The sequence below is a fragment of the Pristis pectinata genome, chromosome 30 (assembly GCF_009764475.1).
Source record: "Pristis pectinata isolate sPriPec2 chromosome 30, sPriPec2.1.pri, whole genome shotgun sequence".
Taxonomy (NCBI): Eukaryota; Metazoa; Chordata; class Chondrichthyes; order Rhinopristiformes; family Pristidae; genus Pristis; species Pristis pectinata.
The window spans coordinates 2,701,213-2,727,659 of record NC_067434.1 but is presented as its reverse complement, the minus strand read 5'-3'; the positions used below and the strand labels follow the sequence as shown (position 1 = coordinate 2,727,659).

Sequence of the window (26,447 nt, the reverse complement as noted above, 5' to 3'; positions counted from 1 at the left end):
AGAGATGGGCAAGGTCTTAAACGAATACTTCTCATCTGTATTTATTGTGGAGAGGGACAAGGAAGATAGGGAATTCAGGGAAGAGAACAGTGATGTCCGGAAACATATCGACACTATGGAGTAGGGGTTGGCAAGCTTGAGGGGCATTAAGGTGGATGGATTCACAGGGGTTGACCAGTGTGTCCTAGGAAAGTTGTGGGAAACAAGGAAAAAAAATTACTGTGGCCCTGGCAGAAATTTTTGTATTTTCCTTAGCCACGAGCGAGGTACCAGAAGACTGGAGGATGGCTACTGCTGCGTCTTTATTTAAGGAGTTCTGCAAGGACAGACAGCGAACTACAGGCCATTGAGCCTGACAGTGGTGGGAAAGTCACCAGGGTGGATTCTGAGAGACAGGATCTATCTGCATTTGTAAAGGCAAGGACTGATTAGGGATAGTCAACATGGCTTTGTCTGTGGGAAATCGTGTCTCATGAATTTGGTGGATTCTTTTTTTTGAAGAGGTGACTAAGAGTCATAAAGCATGGAACCAGGTCCTTTGGTGCAACTTGTCCATGCCCACCAGGGTGTCTTCCTGAGCTGGTCCCATTTGCCTGCATTTGGCCCATATCTCCCTAAACATTTCATATTCACATACCTGTCCAAATGTCTTTTAAATGCTGTATTTGCACCAACCTCTACCACTTTCCCTGGCAGCTTGTTCCATGACAACCACCCTTTGTGAAAAACTTGCCTCTCATGTCCCCTTTGAATCTTTCCCCTCTCACCTTAAACCAGCTCCTCCACCCTGGGAGAAAGACTGTGACAATCCATCTCAACTATGCCCTTCATGATTTTTTATATCCTTAGGTCAGCACTCAGCCCCCTTCACACCAGGAAAGCAGTCCCAGCCTCTCCCTATAACTCAAACCCTCCAGTCCCAGCAACATCTTTGTGAATACTTTCGGCACCCTCTCTAGCTTAATCACATCTTTCCTATCATATGGTGATCAGAACTGCACACAGTAATCCAGGTGCAACCTCACCAATGCCTTGTACAGCAGCTGTAACATGATATCCCAACTCTTGTACTCAATACCCCATCCAATGAAGGCAAACACCTTCTTTACCACCTTATAGAACATAGAAAACCTACAGCACAATTCAGGCCCTTTGGCCCACAAAGCTGTGCCGAACATGTCCTGACCTTAGAAATTACTAGGCTTACCCATAGCCCTCCATCTTTCTCAGCTCCATGTACCTATCCAAAAGTGTCTAGAAAGACCCTATCATATCAGCCTCCACCACCGTTTCCGGCAGCCCATTCCACCACTCATCACTCTGAGTAAAAAACTTACCCCTAACATCTCCTCTATACCTACTCCCCAGCACCTTAAACCTATGTCATCTTGTGGCAACCATTTCAGCCCTGGGGAGAAGCCTCTGACTATCTATCCGATCAATACCTCTCATATATACCTCTATCAAGTCCCCCCCAATCCTCCGTCGCTCCAAGGAGAAAAGGCCGAGTGCCCTCAACCTGCTTTCATAAGGCATGCTCCGCAATCCAGGCAGCATCCTTATAAATCTCCTCTGTACCCTTTCTATGACTTCCACATCCTTTCTGTAGTGAGGTGACCAGAACTGAGCACAGTACTCCAAGTGGGGTCTGACCAGGGTCCTATATAGCTGCAACATTACCTCTCGGCTCCTACATTCAATTCCACGAATGATGAAGGACAATACACCATATGCCTTCTTAACCACAGAGTCAACCTGTGCAGCTGCATTGAGCATCCTATGGACTCGGACCCCAAGATCCCTCTGATCCTCCACACTGCCAAGAGTCCTACCATTAATACCATATTCCGCCAACATATTTGACCAACCAAAATGAACCACTTCACACTTATCTGGGTTGAATTCCATCTACCTGTGTTGCCATTTTCATGGAACTATATACTTGAACGCCAAGCCCCTCTGCTGTACAACACTCCCCAGGGCCTTGTCATTCATCATGTTTGTCCTGCCCAGCTTAACTTCCCGAAATGCATCACTGTGCACTTGTCTAAGTTCCATCTGCCGTTCCTTGGCCCACTTTCCCAGTTGATCTGGATCCTGTGGTAACCATAGACAACCTTCTTCATCGTCCACCACATTACCAATTTTGATGTCATCTGCAAACTTACTAATCATGCCATCTGCATTCTCATCCAAATCATTTATATATGACAACAGGGGTCCCAGCACCGATCCGTGTGGCACACCACTGGTCACAGACCCCCAATCTGAAAAACAACCCTGCACTACCACCGTCTGACTCTTTCCTCCAAGCTAATTTTGTATCCATTTGGCTAGCTCACCCTGGAGCCCATGTGATCTAACCTTCTGGGCTAGCTTATTACACAAGACCTTGTCAAAACCCTTGTGATAGTCCATGTAGATAACATCTACCACCCTACCCACACAAATCCACCTGGTCACCTCTTAGTCTCAATCAAATTTGTAAAACACGATTTCCCATGCACAGAGTCGTCCTTGATCCATCCTTGCCTTTGCAAATAGATAGATCCTGTCTCTTGGAATCCCCTCCAGTAACTTTCCCATACTCTTTCCAGCTTAATGGCATCCTTCTACAGCAGGGCAACAAAACTGAACACAATATTCCAAATGCGGTCTCACCAACATCTCGTACAACTGCAACATAATATCTCAACTTCTATACTCAATCACCGCCAGCAGCTCCTCTTTCGTAATGTTGATATATTTCAGGACATCATTGTTCTCTTTCCTGAATTCCCAAGCTCCCATGATCATCACCACGGGAAATAACACCCTGCCCATCTCCTGTGGCTCCACAGACAACCACACTGATCCTTAATGGTCCTACTCTCTCCCTAATTACCCTTTTGCTCTTAATATACTTATAGAAACTCTCTATTACCTTGCTTGCCAAAGCCATCTCACATCCTCTTTTTGTCCCCCCTGCGATATCCCTCCTCAGGGGATTTGCTGCCTGTGCCTGACATGCCTCCATCTTTTCTCCTGACCAGAGCCAGAGTATCCCTGACTGGGATCTTTAATCCTGCCAGCCTTGCCCTTCACTCTAACAGGAAGATGTTGGCCCTGAGCTCTCCTTATCTCACTTTTAGAAGCCTCCCACTTGCCAGACAAGGGCAGGGTGGTAGGCGCTGTCTGCACAGACTTCAGCAAGGCCATTGACAAGGTCCTGTAGGGTAGGCTGGTCCGGAAGGTTAGACTACATGGGATCCAGGGCGAGCCAGCCAATTGGATGCAAAATTGGCTTGGTGGTAGGAGACAGAGGGTGGTGGTGGAGGATTGTTCATCAGGTTACAGGCCTGTGACCAGTGGTGTGCCACAGGGATTAATGTTGGGTCCCCTGTTTATTATGGCACGATTATTAAGTTGTGGATGACACCAAAATTGGTGGTCGTGCGGATGGTGAAGAAAGTTGTTTGAGATAGAGATCAACTGGGAAAGTGAGACAAGGAATGACGGATGGAATTTAACTCAGACAAGTGCAAAATGAAGCAGTTTGGCAAGTTAAATGAGGCCAGAACACACTGAGTGAATGGCAGGGCCCTGGGGAGCATTATAGAACAGACACACTTTGGGATTCAAGTACATCATTCCCTGAAAGCGTCAACACATTTAGACAGGTTGGGGCACTGAGTACAGGTGCTCGAACAATGTTGTACTCGCTCAGCTGTACTCAACTGAGGAAACCGTAGCTGAAATATTGTGTGCAGTTCCATGCTATATGAAGGCTGTGACTAGGCTAGAGAGAGGGCAGAAAGTTTTCACAAGATGTTCCTGAGACTGCAGGCTTGAGTTACAAATAGAGGCTGGGACTGTTTACCCTGGAGTGAAAGAGGTTCAGGGGTGACCTTATAGCGGTTTATAAAGTCGTGAGGGGCTTAGACAGTCATGGACTTTTTCTGAGGGTAGGGGAGTCTAACACTAGGGGGCATAGGTTTAAGGTGAGTGGGGAGGAATTTAGTGGGGAGAGGCGCAAGTTTTTTCCTCTACACAGGGGGTAGTGGGTACATTGAATGAGCTGCCGGAGGATGTGGTAGAGGTGGTTAAAATAACAACACTCAAAAGACATTTGGAGAGGTGCATGGTTAGGAAAGGTTTAGAGGGATACGGGCCAAATGCAGGCAAAGCGTCAAGCCCACGTTAGCACCTTTGATGGCATGGGCAGGTTGGGCAGAAAGGCCTGTTTCTGTGCTCTGTTCTATTAAAATACACCATTGCATTCCACAAAGAAAGGAAATAAATCAGTGGTCCACATAAAAGGTGCGAGAACCGAGAACGTTTGGTCAGAAATTAAAATCACGTTTTAGGAGATGTGTAGAGGAATAACAACAATTTGGAGCTGAAGCAGTGTCAGCACAATGGGATCAAGGGAAGAAGGGTGACTAAAATGCCCCAGGACAGACTAGACACAAGTTTGCAGACTTAGTCACAGAACATGGAAACAGGCCCTTCAGCCCAACTCATCCATGCCGACGTGTTGCCCAGTGAGCTAGTCCCATCTGCCTGTGTTTGGCCCATAGCCCTCTAAACCTCTTATCCATACTTATCTAGATGGCTTTTAAATGTTGTTAATGTGCCCCCCTCAACCACTATTTCTGGCAGCTCATTCCAAATACATACCACCCTTCTCAGATTGCCTGAGGTGGCAAAGTAGGTTAAATTCAAAGCTTTTAGATCCAGCTACTGGGGGAGGAACATGAAACAGATATTGCTCGTTTTTCTTTATATTCAAACTATTAATGCAGTAACATCTCATGTAATACCCAGACCAAAAAGGTCCAGAAATAACTTCACATACCTGCTGTTTCAACAATTAAGTCAGTCTTTTCCTCGTAACTGTCTTTTAGTAATTCTTCGGTGTCACTGGTTCCCTGATGCAGCAGGCCTCCTGACAACTCCGGGCCTGCCTGTTTTTTTCCTGTCAGTTTCACAACCAAGTTCACATTTTCATCATCTTCAGAAATATTCATCTCCGACATTGTTAGTTCATCATCTTTCTGTTTACCATTCAACATTCCTTGTAAACTTCTTTTTGTCATTGAATGATCCTTTGTTATTTTGTTACTAGAATGTAAAATCCTCTCTGAAGAATCACCAACAAAATCGTCTTCATCAGACTCGTCAGTTACCTCTGCCTCTGAATCAATCTCAGAGTCATCAGCAAATGCTGGCCTTTCTATTGCAGCTTCCGTATCTGGCCCCTCCGACTTCAAGACTTTAGGCAGTCGGGGATAATATTCTCTCTTACAATCAGTCTCGTCTCGACTGTTGGCCGCTTCCTCATTTCCGTTCTTGGTTTCATTACAATTTTCGGTGTCATAATCTTCATCATCACTTTCAGTCATTTCATCGTCATCCTCAGCATCAAACAGAGCTCTGCGTCGCACCCGCCCGTCCTCTGCATCAATCAGTTTTTCCTCTCTGGGCATTTTGCATCTGTTTATGAAAATTTTAAAAGTTTTGATACAGAAAATTTAACAAAGTAAACACAACGAATGATTTTCTTAGGTTTCAGTTTTAATTACTTTCAGTGAGGTTTACTCGTTTCTGTGCTTTAGGCGGTGCTTTTGACAGCCTTACCATTTGGCAAACAATAGCTAATCTGCTGCCTCAGAATTCCAGCAACCCAGATTCAATCCTGAGCTCAGCCGCTGAATGTGTGGAGTTTCTCTCAAAACTGCCCATCTGGTTTCCTCCCCCAGTCTAAGTTGGCGGTGCATGTAGTGCAAAAAAAATGCATCAAAGGTGAGTTAATGGACATGTGAGAGAATGGGTTACAGGGGAATGGGATTGTTGGGGTTGCTCTACTGGGAGCTGATGGGCCAAATGATCAACTTCTGTGCTGTAATAAGTACAGAAATAAACCATTTAATTACTATTTTAACTGCTAAAACTATTCCAGTATCTTTACAGGAATTCTTTCCAATTGATAAATGGCATGAATTGCATTCAGACTCGGGTCTATGGAGGGAGAGTGATGAAGACACATTAATGGCAGCTTGTCCTCCTGGAGGTGTAAACAGAGGGAGAGCAGAGAGAAACAAAGCAAGAGGATGCAGAGCACAACAGGTGCCAGGAATCTGAAATAAAGGAGGAAGACTGGAAAGTCCTGCAAGTCAGGCAGCATCTGTGAAAGGAGAGAAACTGTATTACTTCAGAACTGGCCAAGGACAAAAAAAAACAACTGCAGATGTTAGAAATGTGAAACAAAAACAGAAAGTGCAGGAAACATTCCGCAGATGAAGCAGCATCCATGGAGAGAGAAACAGAGCTAATACCACAGGGTGACAGACATCACTCTGCGAAGTTGTCAAACTGAAACACCAACTCTGCCCCAGCAACACTCGACACTGCCTGATCCACCAAACACAGCATTCTCTCCTTTTACTCCAGAAGTGGGCAGCTGTGACACAAACTGAAAGGTCATAACCTGACACTGTTGAAATGTTTGCCGTGCCCTGATGGTTCAACTGCAACATCAACTATACTTGATGAACATAGAACAGTACGGCACTGGAACAGGCCCTACAGCCCACAATTAACTAATTAAGCTAATCCTTTCTGCCTGCACATGGTCCATATCCCTCCATTCTCTACATATTCATGTGCTTATCTAAGAGCCTTTTAAATGTCTCTATTGTATCTGCCTCCACCACCATCTCTGGCAGTGCACTCCAGACACCCACCACTCTCTGTGTAAAAAAAATTGCCCTGCACATCTCCTTTGAACTTTCCCCCTCTCATCTTAAATGCATGCCCTCTGGTATTAGACATTTCGACCTTGGGGAAAAAGACACTGGCTGTCTACTCTATCTGTGCCACTCAATCATATAAACCTCTATCAGGTCTCCCCTCAGCCTCCGCTGCTCCAGAGAAAACAACCCAAGTTTCTCCAACCTCTCCTTATAGTACACACCCTCTATCCTGGTAAACCTCTTCTGCACCCTCTCTAAAGCCTCCACATCCTTCCTGTAATTGGGTGACCAGAAATGAATGCAATACTCCAGATGAGGCCTAATCAGAGTTTTATAAAGCTGCAACATAACTTCCCGATGCTTGAACTCAATGCCTCGGCGAATAAAGACAAGCATTCCATATGCCTTCTTCACCACCCTATCAATTTGTGCAGCCAGTTTCAGGGAGCTATGGACTTGGACCCCAAAATCCCTCTGTACATCAAGGGTCCTGCCATTAACTGTGTACCTTCCCTTTACATTTGATCTCCCAAAGTGCAACACTTCATACTTGGCAAGATTAAACTCCATCTTCCATTTCTCCGCCCATACCTGCAACTGATCTATATCCCACTGTATCCTCTGGCAATCTTCTACACTATCCACAACACCACCAATCTTTGTATCACCTGTAAACTTACTAACTCACCCAGCCACATTTACATCCAAGTCATTTATATATATCACAAACAACAGATCCCAGTATAGATCACTGTGGAACACCACCGGTCTCGGACCTTCAGATAGAATGACACCCTTCCACCACTACCCTGTGCCTTCTGTGTGCAAGCCAATTCTGAATCCAAACTACCACATCATATTCCATGCATCTTAATCTTCTGGATCAGCCTACCATGAGCGACCTTGTCAAATGCCTTACTCAAGTCCATGTGGACAACATCCAATGCTCGTTGCTCATCAATCACCTCCATGATTTGCCCTGAACAAAGCCATGCTGATTGTCCCTAATCAGGCCGCTTTTCCAAATGTGCGGAAATCCTATCACTAAAAATCCTCTCCAATCGCTTCCTAACCACTGATGTCAGGATCACCGGCCTATAATTTCCTTGATTTTCTTCACTTCCCTTCTTGAACAAAGGAGCAACATTGGCTCCTCTCTAGTCCTCCAGGACCTCGCCTGTTGCTAGGGAGGATACAAAGATCTTCGTCAGAGCCCCAGCAATCTCATTTCTTTCCTCTTTCAATAAATTGGGATATATCCTGGGGACTTATTCACCTTAGTGCTCTTCAAGAGACCCAGAACTACCTTCTTCTTGATCTCAAAATGACCTAGCACATCAGCACGCCCCATACGGATCTCACTATCCTCCATGCCCTCATCATGTGAATATCAATGCAAAGTACTCGTTTAGTACCTTGCCCATATCCTCTGACTCCTAGCATAAATTCCCTCTATTGTTGAGTGGTTCAACTGTCTCCCTATTTACCCTCTTGTTTTTAATGTAGGTACAAAATGCCCTGGGCCAAGGATATTTCATGGCCCCTTTGGCCCTCTTAATCCTCTGCTTGAGTTCTTTCCTGCTATCTCTATACTCCTCAAGGGAAGTGTCTGACTTTAGCCAGGTAGAGCTAAATGCAAACTGGAACAGCACCTTGTATTCCACCTGGGTAGTCTACATCCAATGATATTAACACTGAATTCTCCAATTTCAGGTAACCCATACCCCCGTGCTCCTTTTCCTCTCCTTCTGATCAACTCAGGTCCTCTTGCACAGCCCCTTCTTTCTAAAACAACTACCCTCCCCACCCCAGCCCCCAATTACCCAGTTTCTTTCCCCTCCCACACCTGATTCCATCTGCCGATCACCCACACACTCAACCTGCTGGATCCCCTTTTCCCCCCTCCACCACTGGTCCCATCTGCCCACCATCCCTCCCTTATCTGGTTCCATTCACCACCTTCCTTTCTTATCAGATTCCATCATCTGCAGCCATTAACAAAGTCTCCACCCATCACCTCCCAGCCTCTGCCTCTGTCACTCTCTCCCCCTTCCCTCTCCCACCTGGTTCCATCAACCCCTCCTCACCTGGAACTTCCCAGCTCCTGCTTCGCCCCTCCCTTTCTCCTCTTTGCACTGGATCTCTCCCCTCTGCACTCTTATTCCTGATGCAGGGTCTCGACCCGAAGCATCAACCATCCCTCTGCCTCCACAGATGCTGCCTGACCCAGTGCATTCCTCCGGCAGTTTGTTTTGTGCCCCCACAATTTTCTCTCCACGGATTCTGTCTTAGCTACTGGGTACGTCCAGCACTTTCTGCTCTTATAGAGTCTTTGCCTTTACCATTAAAAACCATTAACTGTACCCCAGAGTTCCCAAGAACCTTTTTACATCTATCTGTATAACAGCAAACAAATTGTAAACTAAATTAAATGCTTTAGCACATCAGTTCTTTTCACAAAATGCTAACAGTGGCCAGCTGTACTTATCCATAAGCTGGTCAGCAAAACACATAAGTCAGCAGAGAAAGAGGCCAGTCTGCCCAACTGAACTATTCTGGTGTTTACATTCCTCACCCTTTCCGCCAAACCCCATCATAACGTGCCATTTTTCCTTCTGTGTTTCGTCAATACTATTCAAACACTCCGTTATGATAGCGAGTTCCATTTTTGCCATTCTTTGTGTCAAGGAGTTCTCCTGAATGTGCACTGGATTAGTTAGGTGATATCATTCTGTGTTGCTCTCATTGACGTCCTTCATGGAAGGACACGGAAGGGAATCTGGTCTGGCTGATGTGGGAATCCTGACTTGCAATGTGGTTGACTTATAACTGCTGGCCTTCCTACCAATTCAGTTGTATCAATACATTGAGACAATAAGCAGTAGGTATTGGATTCAGTCATAGCAAAGTCACTCCCAGCCAGCTGAATTGTCAATGACATCTGGGAACTGGCATCCAAATTGAGAGAGCTGTCCAAGTCATGCTCAAAGAATCATTCCTTATTGCCAATGTCCACCATCACAAGGCATGAAGACTGGTCCAAAGGCTAAGGGACCATGGGTTCCAGGGCAAGTTAGTAAATTGGATTGAAAAATAGCTTTCTTTTTGAAAGAGTGTTTTTAAGATTTGATGGCTGTGACTAGTGTTATTCCACAGGGATTAGTGCTGTTTGGAAGGTAATTTTGATCGATGAACCATGGAAAGTATCCTATCCGGATGCATCATAGCACTGCTCTGCCCGGGACTGCAAGAAACTGCAGCGTTGTGGACACAACTCAGCACATCACAGAAACCAGCCTCCCCTCCATAGACTCTGTCTACACTTCTCACTGCCTCAGTAAAGCAGCCAACATAATCGAAGGCCCTACCCACCCCAGACATTCTCTCTCCTCCCCCCTCGCATTGGGCAGAAGATAAAAAAGCCTGAAAACACATAACCACCAGGCTCAAGGACAGCTTCTATCCCACTGTTATAAGACTACTGAATGGTTTCCTAGTACAATAAGATGGACTCTTGACCTCACAATCTACCTTTCACCTTATTGTCTGCCTGCACTGCACTTTATCTATAGCTGTAACACTTTATACTGCATTCTGTATTGTTTTACCTTGTACTACCTCAATGTACTGATGTGATGAAATGATCTGTATAAACAGAATGCAAGACAGGCTTTTCACTGTACCTCGGTACATGTGGCAATAATAAACCAATTTACCAATTAAGGTATGTGAATGATGTGGACGTAAGAGGTATGATCAGTGAGTTGCAGACAACATGGTAGAGTCCTAGGGAGTACTGAGGAACAGAGGGACCTTGGAGTACAAATACATAGACCCTTGAAGGTGGCAGCACAGGGAGATAAATGTGCTTAAGGAGGCATATTAGGCCTTCATTAGTCAGAGCAGTGAATACAAGAGCAGGGAGGTTATGTTCCAACTTTATGAAACATTGGCCAGACCTCAGCTGGAGGCCTGGTCTCCACACTATGGGAAGGAGGTGATGGTGCTGGAGAGGGTGCATACCAGGATATTGTCTGGGAATTACATATTTCAGCTATGAGGAGAAACTGGAGAAAATGACACCAGAGAGAGGTGACTTTTTGTGTGCAGCTCCCTAGGGAATCATTGAATACTCCTGTTTTTCACCACTACGGCTGCAACCTGCAGCCGCAGAGACTGCAGTGAGTGACGTTGTTTCAAGTTATTTAAAAAAACCAGCAGAGTCGGGACACCAGACCACCTGGGAGTGAGCACAGCAGCTGGAAGCTCAGGGAAGGTCTCCATTGTCTCAGGAAAGGTGGCTGCATGCCTGGGCTACAGGTAAAATTGAAAATGCAGGGTCCTAAGGCACCCCCTCGTTACCATCCTCCTGGCTAATGTAGTCTCTGGAAAGTAAAATTGAAGACCTCAGAGCAAGACTGCAGTACCAGTGAGACGTCAGGGACTGTTGTGTACTCTGCTGCACAGAGACACAGCTCAACCCCAGCACTCTGGGCACAGCGCTCCAGCCTGAGGGCTTCACCATCCACCGCATGGACCGGACGGCGTTGTCAGGTAAAGGCAGAGGTGGTGGTGTTTGCTTCATGATTAACTCTTCGTGGTGCACAGACAAGGCGGTTCCGTCTCAGTCCTGTTCCCCCCGACCTGGAATATCTGGCAGTCAAGCGTCACCTGTTCTACCTGCCGAGGGAGTTCTCCACCGTCATCCTGGTAGTGGCGTACATTTCACCCCGGCAGACGACAAGCTGGCACTGGAGGGGCTGAGCACTGTGATCAGCAGTCACAAAACAGTGCACCCTGATGCCTACCTGATCATTGCGGGGGACTTCAACCAGGCTCGCTTGAAGAAGTCTCTGACCAACTACCCCCAGCATGTCACCTGTGGAACCAGAGGAGCCAACAGACTCTATCACTGCTACACCGCCATCAAGAACGCTTACCGCGCCACCCCGTGCTCACACTTTGGCAAGTCCGATCACTGGGCTGTACTTCTACTCCCGGCACATAGGCAGAGACTGAAGACTGCAGCACCAGTGGTGAGGATCTTGGAGGTCTGGTCAAGGGAGGCGGAGGAGCATTTACAGGACTGGGGCATATTCAGGGATTCATCTTCAGATCTGAATGAATATGCCATGGCCATCACCAACTTCATCAAGACCTGTGAGGATGAGTGTGTGCCTTCAAGAACATACTGAGTCTTCCCAAACCAGAAGGCTGGATGAACCAGGAGATTCACAGTCTGCTGAGGGCTAGACCTGTGGCGTTGAAGACCAGTGATCCAGAACCCTACAAGAAGTCCAGGTACGACATAAGGAAGGCCATTGTGAGAGCGAAAAGGCAATTCCATGTGAAGTTAGACACAATCGGACGCACGACAGCTGTGGCAGGGTTTGCATGCCATTACTTCCTATAAGGCAAAACCTAACATCATAAGTAGCAGTAATGCTTCACTCCTGATGAGCTCAATGCCTTTTATGCACACTTTGAAAGGGAGAATAACATGACACCTGTGCGAATCCCCACAGCATCTGGCGACCCTGTGATTTCTGTCTCAGAGACCGACATCAGAATATGCTTCAAGAGGGTGAACCCTCGCAAGGCGTCAGGCCCTGATGGTGTACCTGGCCGGGTACTGAAAATCTGTGCCAACTAACTTTCTGGAATGCTTAAGGACATCTTCAACCTCTCACTGCTGCAGTTGGAGGTTCCCACCTGCTTCAAAAGGGCATCATATCGAAATGGTCTGTTTCCATATTGTGTAACTCAACTGATGAGACAGTTGGTCTTCACATTGAACACCACTTTGAAAAATTAAGTAGCACAGGCACAACAGCACAAAACAGCCATTGGTCACGGCCTTCAATATTTTCACCGATAATGGCTCAGAATGTGGTTGTGCTAGAGAGAGTGCAGAAGAGATTCACCAGGATGTTGCCTGGAATCAGTAAATCAACTTACGTAGGGCAATGCCCAAGGCCTAACCTTCATCAATGAACTTCCTTCTCTCATGAGTTCCAAAGTAGGGATGTTCAGTGGTTGCACAATGTTCAATTCATTCACAAATATGAAGAAACTGAAGCAATTGATGACTGCATGCAGCAAGACTTGGACACCACTTGGTTCAGGCTGATAAGAGACAGGAAACATTCAGGCCACTCAAGCAAAGTCAGGCAACAAGAACAGACACCTACCCTTGACATTTAATAGCAACATCGTCACCACCTTTCAGTATCCAACGTCCTTCAGGTCACCACTAACCAGAAAACCAAATGGACCAGGCGCAAGGAGTCAATACGAGAGCAGGTCAAAGGCTATGTGGAGCAAGCAACATCCCAAAGGCACCAACAAGGCTCGAGTGAAGAGTGATGGAATACCACCCACGTGCCTGGATGAATGCAGTACCAACAGCACAAGCAGCTTGAGAACATCCAGCTTGATCTCAGCCTCAACATTCATTGTGTACAAGCAGTGCACCCGTGCATGGGCGTGTGCCAGCCACAAAATGCACTGCAATTACTTGCCCAAGTTACTGACAGCCTCGTCCAAAACCTCATCTAGAAGGACAAGGGTAGCCCCGCCTCAGATGCCTTCCACTCTGCACACTACCCTGACTATAGAACATCACCATTCCCTCATTGTCAATGGTCCCACATGCAGAAACACAATGGCAGCAGCTTCACCACAAGGACTGCAACGATTCAAGGAGGAAGCTCACCACCGCCTTCAAGGCTATTAAGGGTAGTGTAACAAATGCTGAACTTATTTTATTCATCAAACGGAATAAAAATATAAATTTTTTCTCATGTGGATTGCCCAAACGTATGCTCAGGGGACATTTTCAGTTCCAAGTAAAAGTCTCCAGGCACAAATTGTTACGTACACTTCAGTACACAGGATATGTAGCGCAGGACACCACAGAGCACATCAGCAATGTTAAACTATCATCTGATGTCACTTTGTGCATAACTGCGCCATAAAGTACCTGATAGAACACTAAGGCAGAACTTAACCAGGGGTTTAAGGCCAGCTTTGGTGTTAAAGGGCTCTGGTAGAGAATTGGAGGCATTCATTTTCCATCGTCTCCAATCAATTCCACAATTGCCTTGTTGCCAATGACCTCACCACTCAACACCACCTCCATCCCCCATTCATCATCCTGGCCAGACCTCAATGCCAATCATCAGCGTGCCCCACCATGAATTATCAGCCCAGCATGCCGTGGCAGGGCATGTCAGAGAGCTGCAGAAATTGGATGACCAGACATGCAGAAAGTGACTGTAAGCTGGAGAGATTCAAACTCTGGATTTTCACAGAGTCATTCAACAAAGAAACGTCCCCTTCAACCTTGTACGTTCATGCTGACCATCAAGTACTAATCCCATTTACCAGCACTTGGTCCATAGACTTCTACACATTGGAGTACAAGGACTGCAACGATTCAAGGAGGAAGCTCACCACCGCCTTCAAGGCTAGTAAGGGTAGTGCAATAAATGCTGAATTTGCATCCCTGAAACGGAATAAAAATATACATTTTTTCTCATGTGGATTGCCCAAACATATGCTCAGGGGACATTTTCAGTTCCAAGTAAAAGACTCCAGGCACAAATTGTTACATACACTTCAGTACGCAGGATATGTAGCGCAGGAGACCACAGAGCACATCAGCAATGTTAAGCAAAGTCCCCACTTGGAGTACTGTGCTCAGTTCTGGTCGCCTCACTACAGGACAGATGTGGAAGCCATACAGAGGGTGCAGAGGAGATTTACCAGGATGCTGCCTGGAATGCGGAGCATGCCTTATGAAAGCAGGTTGAGGGAACTCGGCCTTTTCTCCTTGGAGAGACGGAGGATGAGAGGGGACCTGATAGAGTTGTATAAGATGATGAGAGGTATTGATCGGGTAGATAGTCAGAGGCTTTTCCCCAGGGCTGAATTGGTGGCCACAAGAGGACATAGGTTTAAGGTGCTGGGGAGTAGGTATAGAGGAGATGTCAGGGGTAAGTTTTTTTACTCAGAGTGGTGAGTGTGTGGAATGGGCTGCCGGAAACGGTGGTGGAGGCGGATATGATAGGGTCTTTTGAGACTGTTGGATAGGTACATGGAGCTGAGTAAAATAGAGGGCTATGGGTAAGCCTAGTAATTTCTAGGGTAGGGACATGTTTGGCACAGCTTTGTGGGACGAAGGTCCTGAATTGTGCTGTAATTGTTCTATGTCTAGGTACACAAGACTCTGGGCTGAGTGCTGGAGGCAGAGACTCGCACACGATTGCACAACAGACACGTGAAAGTCTCTGCCTCCACCACTCCTCAGGAACCATGGTCTGGGTGAAAAAAGTTCCTCCTCTAATCGGCTCTGAACCTCTTACCCTAAACCTATGCCCTCCAGTTTTAGATACCCCTGCTATCTGGATAAGTTTCCTTCCGTCTATAATTGCACCTCAGTTTTGTATATCTTGTTAAATCCTCCTCAGCCTCCTCCACTCCAGAGAAAACAGACTCAGCCTATCCAGTCTCTCTTCATAACTGTAAAGTGTTTTAGGACATCCAAGGAGGAATGTGAAATGCATGTCTTAGAACAGTACAGCACAGGATTAGGCCCTTCGCTTACGATGTTGTGCCAAACTAATTAAACACCCAACTAAACTAATCCCTTCTGCCTACACACGATGTCCATATCCCTCCATTCTCTGCACATTAATGTGCCTTTCTAAGAACCTCTTAAACGCCTCAATCGTATCTGCCTCCACCACCAGCCCGGCAGCACATTCCAAGCCCCCTCCACTCTCTGTGTAAAAAAAAACTCACTCCGTACATCTCCCTTGAACTTACTCCCTCTCACCTTAAATATTGTATGCAATTCTGGTCACCCCATTACAACGAGGATGTGGAGCAAGCAAGTTTCCTCTGGGTGCTTCAGTGTCCTCCCACATCCCAAACACTTGTGGTTGGTAGGTTAACTGGCCGCCGTAAATTGCACAGTGTGTGAATGGTAAAACCTGGGGGGAGGGGAGAGGGGTTGACAGAAATGTGGGGAGAATTTTTTTTGAAGTGGGATAACGTAGGATTAAATTAAATGGTAAATGCGTGGTTGATGACCAGCATGGACTTAGTGGGCCAAAGGTTTCCACACTGTGTGAGTCTACGACTCTGAAACATTTCAAAACACTTTACAGCATTGTGACACCAAAGTTGACAATAAGCCAATAAGTCAATAATAAGTTGACAACGGGTGTAATTGGGCGGCGCGAGCTCATTAGGCCGGAAGGGCCTGTTTCCGTGCTGTACAAGTAATGATTTTAAAGCCACGGAAAGGGGGAAACAGTGCAGATGACATAAACCTTGATGCAGAGGAAAGTTTGAGAAATTATCCTAGAGGAGGAACATGGTGCAGAGGCACTGAAATTTAGGAAGGGGTTCCAGAACAGATTTTGGCAGCTGAAAACACAGATATTAATAGTGGCGCAATTTCAACAGGTGATGTGCAAGAGGTAAAAGTTGAGGGAGCACTGGAGGAATTTTCAGGTATAGGGAAACGTACAAAATAGGAGCAGGAGTAGGTTCCTTCGAGTCTGCTCTGCAATAAGAATATAATCACTGTGATCATCTAAATTCAGTACCCTGATCCAACATTCTCCCCATGTCCCTTGTATCCAACCCCTTCTTCAATATATTTAATAATTTATATTTAACTACTTCCTCTGGTAGATAATTCAGGTTAACCACTCTCTGCAAGAAAAAAAGCTCCCCTTACATTGGTCTTAAATGGCTTCCCGCTTTATCTGTGGTCCCTGATCCTAGACTCAGGAACATCCTTCCTGCAACTGGTCTGTCCAGTCCTGTTAGAATTATGTAGATGTCTTGAGTCAGAGTAGTACAGCACAAAAACAGGCCCCTCAGCCCACGCCAACCAAGGTGGCCACCTCAGCTAGTCCCATTTGCCCACGCTTGACCAGTATCCCTCCATGTACTTATCCAAATGGCTCTTAAATGTCGTTATGTACCTGCCTCAATTTCTTTCTCTGGCAGCTCATTCCACGTACGCACCACCCTCTGCGTAAAGAAGTTGCCCCTCAGGTCCCTTTTAAATCTTTCCCCTCTCACATTAAACTGATGCACTCCAGCTTTTGGTTCCCTGTGCCTGGAAAAAAGACTATGTGCATTCACCCTATCTCTGCCCGTCACCTTTGTAAGGTCACCCCTAAGTCCTTTATAGCTAGAACATCCTTCTTCAGATAGGGAGATGGAAGCTGCATGCAGGTATAGTCTTACCAAGGCCCTGTACAACCGTAGCATAACATCCCTGCTCCTAGACTGGGATTTTCTCAGTATGAAGGGCAATGTACAATTTGCCTTCTCACACGCCTGCAGCGCCAAAAACAGAGAGTAGGGGTAGAAGGCTGTTATTCTGACTGGAGGTCTGTGACCATAAGGACTGGTGCTGGGACCTTTGTTGCTTGTGATGTATATCAATGATTTGCATGAAAATGTAGATGGGTGTATTAGCAAGTTTGCAGATGACACTAAGATTGGTGGAGTTGTGGACAGTATAAAGGACCATCAAAGGATACAGCGGGTTAGAGATCAGTTACAGATATGGGCAGAGGAGTGGCAGATGGAGTTTAAGCTGGGCAAGTGTGAGGTGTTGCACTCTGGGAGGTCAAATGAAAGGAGAAAGTATACAGTTAATGGTAGGCCCCTTAATAGCATTGAGGTACAGAGGGATCTTGGGGTCCAGTCCATATTTCACTGAAAGTGGCTACACAAGTGGATAAGGTGGTAAAGGCAACGTATGGCGTGCTTGCCTTCATTGATAGGGGTGTTAAGTATAACAGTAAGGAAGTCATGCTGCAGCTATATAAAACTTTAGTCAGACTGCACTTGGAGTATTGCGTGCAGTTCTGGTTACCCCATTATAGGAAGGATGTGGAGACTGTGGAAAAGGTGAAGAAGAGGTTTGCCAGGATGCTGCCTGAATTAGAGGGTATGAGCTAAAAGGAAAGGATGGACAAACTTGGGTTGTTCTCCCTAGAGCGTCGGAGGCTGCGGGGAGTCCTGATAGAGGTTTATAAAATTCTGAGAGGCAGAGATAACGTAGACAGTCAGAATCTTTTCCCCAGGGTAGAAATGTCAAATACCAGAGGACATGCCTTTAAGGTTAAGAGAGGGGAAATTTAAAGTTTTTTTTTGTTACACAGAGAGTGGTAGGTGCCTGGAATGGGTTACCAGGGGCAGCAGTGGAAGCAGGCAGTGTGGTGGAGTTTAAGAGACTTTTGGATAGACACATGAATATGAAGGGGATGGAGAGATATAAATTATACACAGGAGGAAGACATCTAGTATAAATTGGCATCAAGATCGGCACAACATTGTGGGCTGAATAGCCTGTCCAGTGCTGGACTGTTCTATATATGTCGTTGCAAAAAATAGGATATACAAGAAGAAAGTTAGACTTCCTACACCTATATTCAACAAAAACAACCCAGATTACATGACACAAACAGCACCATGGTTCCAATAACTCCATGATGCAAGGAACAAAAACGCAACTGTTCAGAATCTCTTTGGGATTAAATGGGTATGATGAATTGCCAGCTGCAAGACAGATAGGTTTAAGCAGAATTCAAAGTTTCTATGTACCTGTTTTCTTCCAATTCTTCACATCTCAGAGGATGGGAATCCATAAAGAGAGAGACTTTGCTGGAAACCATCTTACTATCGATGGTGCTATGTGTTGTAATGAGACTCTGCATCAACTCATGGGTTGGCCTTTGTTCTTCCTGCAGATCAAACAATACACACATACAATAAGACATCTATTGAGGTGTTAGTAGTGCATTGAGAGACTTGGTAATTGGTTTATTTTTGTCACATGTATAGAGGAACAGTGAACACAATATGCCAAATGCAGCCTCACCAACATCTTGTACAACTGCAACTTCTGTACTCAACACACAGCTGTTGAAAGTCTTATTGTTTATTACAGGAAAGACGTGGTGGCGAAAGAGAGAGTGCAGAAGAGATTCACGAGGACGTTGGCTAGAATGGAGAGCTGTAGTTATAAGCAGAGACTAAATAGAATGGGTTTATTCTCATTGGAACATAGGAAGCTGCAAGGTTTACAAAATTATGAGGGGCATAGATAGGATAGATAAATTTTTTTAAATTTTAAATTTTACTTACAGCATGGTAACAGGCCCTTCTGGCCCAACGATTCTGCGCCGCCCATTTTAAACCCAAATTAACCTACCCGTACATCTTTGGAATGTGGGAGGAAACCGGAGCACCCGGTGGAAACCCACGCAGACACAGGAGGACGTACAAACTCCTTACAGACAGCGATGGGGATCAAACCTCGATCGCTGGCGCTGTAATAGTGTCGCAAATAGTCAGACTATTTTTCCCAGGGCACAGGAATTTAGAACAAGAGGACTGAGGTTCATGGTGAGGGGGAGAAATTTACAAGACATCTGAGAGTCAAGTTTTTCCACAGAGAGGGTGGTGAATATCTAGAACAAGCTGCCAGAGGTGGCGGACACAGATAGATACAACTACAACGTTTAAAAGACATTTGGACAGGTACTAAGATAGGAAAGGCATACAGGGATATGTGCTTAATGCAGGCAAATGGGATTAGTGTAGATTGCCTTCACTGTCGACGTGGATAAGTTGTGTTGAAAGGGCCTGTTTCTGTGCTGTATAATTCTATGAGTATTTACAAGTTCACTCTCATAATCTACCTTACCCTTCTTCATAGCTTTTTGCAGTATTCCTCACTCATTTCTAAATGTGTTCCAATCTTCTGGCCTACCACTAATCTTCACAACATTGCATGCCATGTCTTTCAATGTGATACCATCCCTTTCTTGGACAGCCACAGATGGTACATCCTTCTCAAAGAATATACCTTTGGCCATTGGAGGAAAAGGGTGTTTGAAGATTAAGATTTCAAATCTGAAATTAAACTTGTGGTCTACCGGGCAGCAATGATCCTTACTCTCCTGTACGTCCCTGACACTTGAACTACTTACAGTAGGCAGCTTAAAGTGCTGGAGAGATACCACAAATATAGTGCCTACAAAATCCTTCACTGACAGGTTAAGCAAACCAATGTCACTCAGGCCAGAACCCCAAAACTGATGCTGTAATTGCACTGTTGGGTCCAATGGGCAGGCCACGTTGTATCACACAGAGCACTACAGCACAAAAACAGGCCCTTCAGCCTATCTAGTCCATGCCAATCTGATCTTCTGCCTAGTCCCATCTACCTGCACCCAGACCACATACCTCAAAACCCCGCCCATCCATGTACCTATCCAAACTTCTCTTAAATGTTACAATTGAACCTGCATCTACCACTTCCGCTGGCAGCTCGTTCCACACTCGCACCACCCTCTGAGTGAAAAAGTTCCCCCTCAGATTCCCCTTATACATTTACATACCCAACACCAGACTCCCAAACTAGAGAGACACTATTCTGAGCCTTGTGAGGTGGACACAAGAAAATATTCAAAAACATCTCCAAACCCCCCCTTAAAAAAATGCAACATCCCCCATGACTCCCTAGCTTATGACTGCTCACAGTGGTAAAGGAATATCCTTGATGGCACTGAGAACATTGACTCCATGTATTGAAAGCCCAGTGTAAGTGATGGAAGGATCGCACCATCTCACATCCTACCTGAACACCAACACCACCAAGCACCCACTGCTCCACCTATGGCAAAATCTCCCGGTCCCACTGTCACCTCAGACGTGGAGTGGTTGCAGTCACCCTCACTCCTCAGAAATCATCTCCGAAAGATGTGATCAGACCCCACACGGTAGCAAATGCAAAAGCGAAATAATTCAAAGTAATTCATCTCTATTTGAATGATACATAAAAAACCTCCAGAAAATATACCGTACAGCGATCTGAAGTCAAGTTGACTCATGTGCAAATGAGTGCAGTGCACTCTGAGAGAAAGGGTTTAATTATAGCATTGTGGTTTACACCAGCACTTTCAATTTTAATGATGGTCAGACAAAGCTATGTTGAAAATGTAGGGAGCTAAAATATAGTTTTGTAAACAAGATTTTTGTACCTTTGATGTACATTTAGATCACTAAACAACACACTGATACCATGAAAACAATTAGCATAACCGTGACTAACTGGCGGGAAAGGTGACAGAGGCAGAAACCCTCACTGCATTTAAAAACTACTTGGCTGTGTACTTGGAGAGATGATATTCAGGGCTGCACATTCGGAGTAACACGACAGATCTAATGCGAGGTAGATTTGGTTCCCAGCGATTATAGGCTAAATGACCTCTTCCTGTGTCCTCAATGTCCTATGATTCTATAATCAATTGTGGTATCTCCTGCAGGGAAATGGATACTAACATTACTGACCTTGCTCAGGCCTCAGAACCACTTGGACCATGTACTGGAGGGCTGAGAGAAATCATTAAAATGCCTTTGGAGAAGGAAGGAAAAAAAATTGGCAAAAAGGGAAATGAAACACGAGTTGAAAATGTTCCACATTACCTCATCTCTGTGTGCATGGCTTCCACCCAAATCAATGTACACGGCGTCTTTATCGTAAATAATACCCCCAACACCAGACATTGGGGCATAGATCAACTTCTCTTTCTCATTCAAAGAACGTTTCTTCTGCTGCTCTGGAAGTGGACAGGGATCGGGAAGGAAGTCAACTTTATTCACCATGAAATCACCAACACCTAGAATAGGGAACACTACTTTTAGATCACAGATTCAGACATAGAGATGACAGAGACAAGTGATGATACTGCAAACAGATAGGTAAGATGCACTGTATTGTCAAAGAACAAACACCAGTAGTGCATTTGTTAAGATTTTACAAGGTACCTTTTGCTCCATAAGTCAGGTGTTTTCACCCACCTTTCAGGCAGCAATACTACTCATTAAATATTTTTTCTCAACTCCCCTCCAACCTTGCTCTTATTAATCTCTCTGCCAATGGAAGTGGGTCACTTCTGGTTACTCTGGCAAGGCCAACATATTTCATAAACATCCTGTCTCACAGAAACATAGGAAATTGGAGCCCTTCACTTCCGCTATTCAATACGACCACGGTTTATCATTCACTTACATTCCCTCGTCCTCCTTTATCCCCATATCCCTTGATCCCATTAGAATTCAGAAATACACCTACTTCCTTCTTGAATACTTTCAGTAACATCTTTATTAGTCTATTAGTTTTCTATCAGTTTTAAACTAGTTACAGAAAAGGACAGATGTGGCCCACAAGTTAAAATTCTAAATTGGTGCAAAGAATATTTTGACGGTATTAAACAGAAACTTGCAAAAGTTGACTGGAGTAGGTTGTTTGCAGGCAAAGGGATGTCTGTCAAGTGGGAGGCTTTTAAAAGTGAGATAAAGAGAGTTCAAGGTCTGCATGTTCCAGTTAGACAGTAGGGCAAGGCTGGCAAGAGTAGGAAACGCAGTATAACGAGGGGAAGGAGAACGCATGGGTCAGATACAGGCAGCTGCGATGAAGTGGATCCCTGGATGATAGGGGATGCAGGAGTATACTTAAGTAAGAAATCAGAAGGGCAATAAAAGGGTAATGAGATAGCTCAGGCAGGGAAGGATACGAAGAATTCAAAGAGATTTTATGTACATTAACGGAAAAACAATGACTAGGGTAAGAATAGGGTCCTTCAAAGACCAAAGTGGACATCTATGTGTGGAGCCGCACGAGATGGGCGAGGTTCTCAATGAATATGTCATGGAAAAAGACGTGAAGGCTTCAGAATTTGAGATAGTTGATGGGTATGTCTTGAGAATAGGGTCCCTATTACAGCAGAGGAGTTACTGGATGTCTTAAAACGTATGAACATAGCTAAATCTCTGGGGCCTGATAAGATATATTGCATAATGAGCAAGGTGTATGGCATGCATGCCTTTATTAGTTGAGGCATTAAGTTCAAGAGTCAGGAAGTTATGCTGCAGCTTTAAAAAACTCTTGTACAGCTGCATCTGGAGTATTGCATTCAATTCTGCTCGCTCCATTACAAGAAGGATGTGGAGGCTTTGGAGAGGGTGCAGAAGAGATTTACCAGGATGTTGCCTGGATTAGAGGGCATGTACTAAAAGGTGAGCTTGGACAAACTAGGGTTTTCTTCTCTGGAGCAGTGGAAGCTGAGGGGAGACCCAATAGAAGTTTATAAAATTATGAGAGGCATAGACAGACAGCCGGTATCTTTATCCTCCAGGGTCGAACTGTCAAATACCAAAAGGCATGCATTTAATGTGAGAGGGGGAAAGTTCAAATGGGATATGTGGGGCAAGTTTTTTTTTACACAGATGTAAGGATATTCCAGGTAGGTGCCTGGAATGTGCTGCCAGGGATTGTAGTGGAGGCAGATACGATAGAGGTGCTTAAGAGGCTCTTAGATAGGCATGTGAATATGCAGAGTATGGAGGGATATGGACCATGTGCAGGCAGAAGGGATTAGGTGTCGTTAGCTTCATTAGTTTCGCACATCATGGGCCTGTTCCTGTGCTGTACTGTTCATGTTCTATGTATATCCAAGAACACTGTGGGAAAGTAGAGGAGAAACTGGGAGTTCTGGCAGAGATATAGCATCATTGTTAGCCACAGGTGAGGTGCCAGAGGACTGGAGGATGACTAATGTTGCATCTTTATTTAAGAAGGGCTGCAAAGAAAAACCTGGGAAATATAGACCAGGAAGCCTAACATCTGTGGTAGAGAAGGCATTCTGAGGGATAAGATAATCAAGCATTTGGAAAGACGGGAGATCACGTCTCATGAATTTGATTGTGTTTTTTGAAGAAGTAACCAAGAAGGTCGATGAGGGCAGGACGGTAGATGAAATCTATATGGACTTCAGTAAGGCCTTTGGTAAGGTTCTATATGGTAGGCTGCTACAGAGAATTAGATCACATGGGATCCAGGGAGACCTGGTAATTGGATACACAATTGGCTTGATGGTAGGAAGCAGAGGGTGATGGTGGAAGGTTGTTTTTCAGACTGGAGGCCTGTGGCTACTGGTGTTCGCCAGGGCTCAGTGCTGGGCCCATTACTATTTGTCATCAGTATGAATGATTTGCATGACACTGTACAAGGCATGGTTAGTAAGATTTGCAGATGACACTAAAATAGGTGGTGTCATTGACAGTGAAGATGGTTTCAAGAATTGCAGTGGGATCCCGATCAGCTAGGTAGTGGGCCAAGAAACGGCAAATAGAGTTTAATTCAGATAAGTGCGAGGTGTAACATTTTGGGAAAACAAACCAGGTAGGACTTTCACCTGAGGAGTGTTTTAGAACAGAGGGACCTAGGAGTACAAGTATAGGGTTCCCTGAAAGTGGGATCACAAGTAGAAAGGTTGGTGAAGGAGGCTGTTGCTAAGCTGGCCTTCATCAGTCAAGGTATTGAGTAAAGAAGTTGGGATGTTATGCTGCAGTTATACAAGACATTGGTGAGGCCACATTTGGAATATTGTGTTCAGTTTTGGTCGCCCTGCTGTAGGAAAGATGCCATTGAGCTGGAAAGAGTGCAGAAAAGATTTATGAGGATTTTGGCAGGACTTGAGGGACTGAGTTATAGTGAGAGGTTTGAGCAAGCTAGGACTTTATTCATTGGACTGTAGGAGAATGAAGTGTATAAAATCATGAGGAGCATAGACAGGATGACTGCACAAAGCATTTTTCCCAGGGTTGGGGAATCAAGAACTAGAGGGTATAGATTTAAGGTGAGAGGGGAGGGATTTTCACCCAAAGGATGTTGATAGGATATGCAATGAGCTGCCAGATGAAGTGGTTGAGGCAGGTACAAACCACCTTAAAAAGGTACTAGGACAGGTACATGGATAGGAAAGGTTTGGAGGGATATGGGCCAAACACAAGCAAATGGAACTAGCTTAGATAGGAATATTGTTCAGCATGGACAAGTTGGGCCGAAGGACCTGTTTCCACGCTGTACAGCCCTATGACTTGGCCTCCACATACTTCTGTGGAGAGATGCTCACAGATTCAGCACCCTCCAGGTACAGAAACTTCTACTGATCTCTGTTCTAAATGACATACTCATCAAAAGCATATTCCCTGCATCCAGTTGGCCCAGTGCTCTTAGAATTTTACAGGTTTCTACAAGGTACCCTCTGATTCTTCTAAACTCTAGTGAGTAAAAGCCTAATTGTCCTAAGCTCTCCTCATATCTCATTCCCGCCGTCACAGCAATCAGTCCAGTAAACCTTTACTGCACTCACTTCATGACAAGAGCATCCTTCCTCAGAATAGGAGACCAAATTGCATGCACTGCTTTAGACGGGGTGTCAAGGCACTCTTGCTCCTGTACTGAAATCTTCCCACAATGAAGGCCAACATCCCATTTGCCTTCCCAACTACTTGCCACACCTGAGCGCCCACTTTTAGTGACTGGTGTACAAGAACACTCTGGCATCACTGTAGATTCCCTTTTCCAAATCTATCACTATTCCGATGATAATGTCTTGCTGTTTTTAGAAAGAAAGTGGAGAACCTCATATTGCATTTGCCCACTCCTTCAACCTTTTAAATGACATTGGAAACTCTCTGCATCCGCCTCACAGCTTACATTTCCACCCAGCCTTGTGTTGTCCACAGACTTGGAAGCTTTCCATTTAGTTCCCTCATCTAAATCTATCTCATGAATAGCTGGGGCCCAAGCACTGATTCCTGCAGCACGCCAACAGTCACTGTTTGCCACCTCAGAAAAGACCCATTTATTCCTAGACTTTGTTTTCTGTCCATCAACACACTCCTAATCCTTATCAGCACATCATCTCCAATTCCAAATACTTTAATTTTTCACATGAACCTCTTACATAGGTCCGTATCAAAAGCTTATGAAACCCAATACACCACATCCACACATTCTCCCCTACCCATTCTATTGGTTTCATTTTTTATCCTCAAGAACTCGAGTAGATTTGCTGAGCACAATTTCCCTTTCAATAACCTATGCTTTGTTTGTCCAATTCCTTAATATTTTCCAAGTGCTAACGCATTTTTATAACCAACAACCAGCATTTGATCACTGCTGATTTAGGCATACTGTTCTGTAGTTCCCTGTGGGGGTTACCTTTTCCACCTTCCACTTTGCACCAGAGTCCTAAGAATTTTGGGAAATGACCACTAATGCATCCACCATTTCCAGGGCTACATCCTGGAATATAAATTATCTGGCCCTGGATTTTATCCACCTTTAACTCCATTAATTTCCTTAGCACTATTTCTTACCAATACTGATTTCATTCCTCCCTCTTATTGGACTCATGTTTCCCTATGAACGGCACGGTGGTGTAGCGGTTAGCGTAACGCTTTACAGCACCAGCAACCCAGGTTCAAATCTGGCCACTGTCTGTAGGAGCTTGTACGTTCTCCCCGTGCCTGGGTGGGTTTCCTCCGGGTGCTCCGGTTTCCTCCCACATTCCAAAGATGTACGGGTTAGGAAGTTGTGGGTATGCTATGTTGGCGCCGGAAGCGTGGCGACACTTGTGGGCTGCCCCCAGAACACACAACGCAAAAGATGTATTTCACTGTGTGTCTCGATGTACATGTGACTAATAAAGATATCTTATCTTAATACATCTGGGAGGTTATTTTTGTCTTTATTTGTGAAAACAGAGCCAAATTATGTGTTTAATTGCTGTGCCATTTCTTTGTTCCCATCTGTAATTCCCC

The 26,447-nt window shown here is 45.1% G+C and overlaps 1 protein-coding gene across 2 annotated transcripts in view; it reads right to left on the bottom strand.

Annotated features, from left to right (window-relative positions):
* Positions 1-26,447, bottom strand: part of bms1 (BMS1 ribosome biogenesis factor) — a 127,645-nt gene that overhangs the window by 58,099 nt on the left and 43,099 nt on the right. For both annotated transcript variants that reach the window (XM_052041689.1, XM_052041688.1), the window contains exons 8-10: positions 21,261-21,454; positions 18,372-18,511; positions 4,838-5,475 (exon numbers count right to left, since the gene is read on the bottom strand). In XM_052041689.1, the coding sequence (XP_051897649.1) occupies positions 4,838-5,475; positions 18,372-18,511; positions 21,261-21,454 (972 nt within the window). The remainder of the gene's footprint in view (positions 1-4,837; positions 5,476-18,371; positions 18,512-21,260; positions 21,455-26,447) is intronic.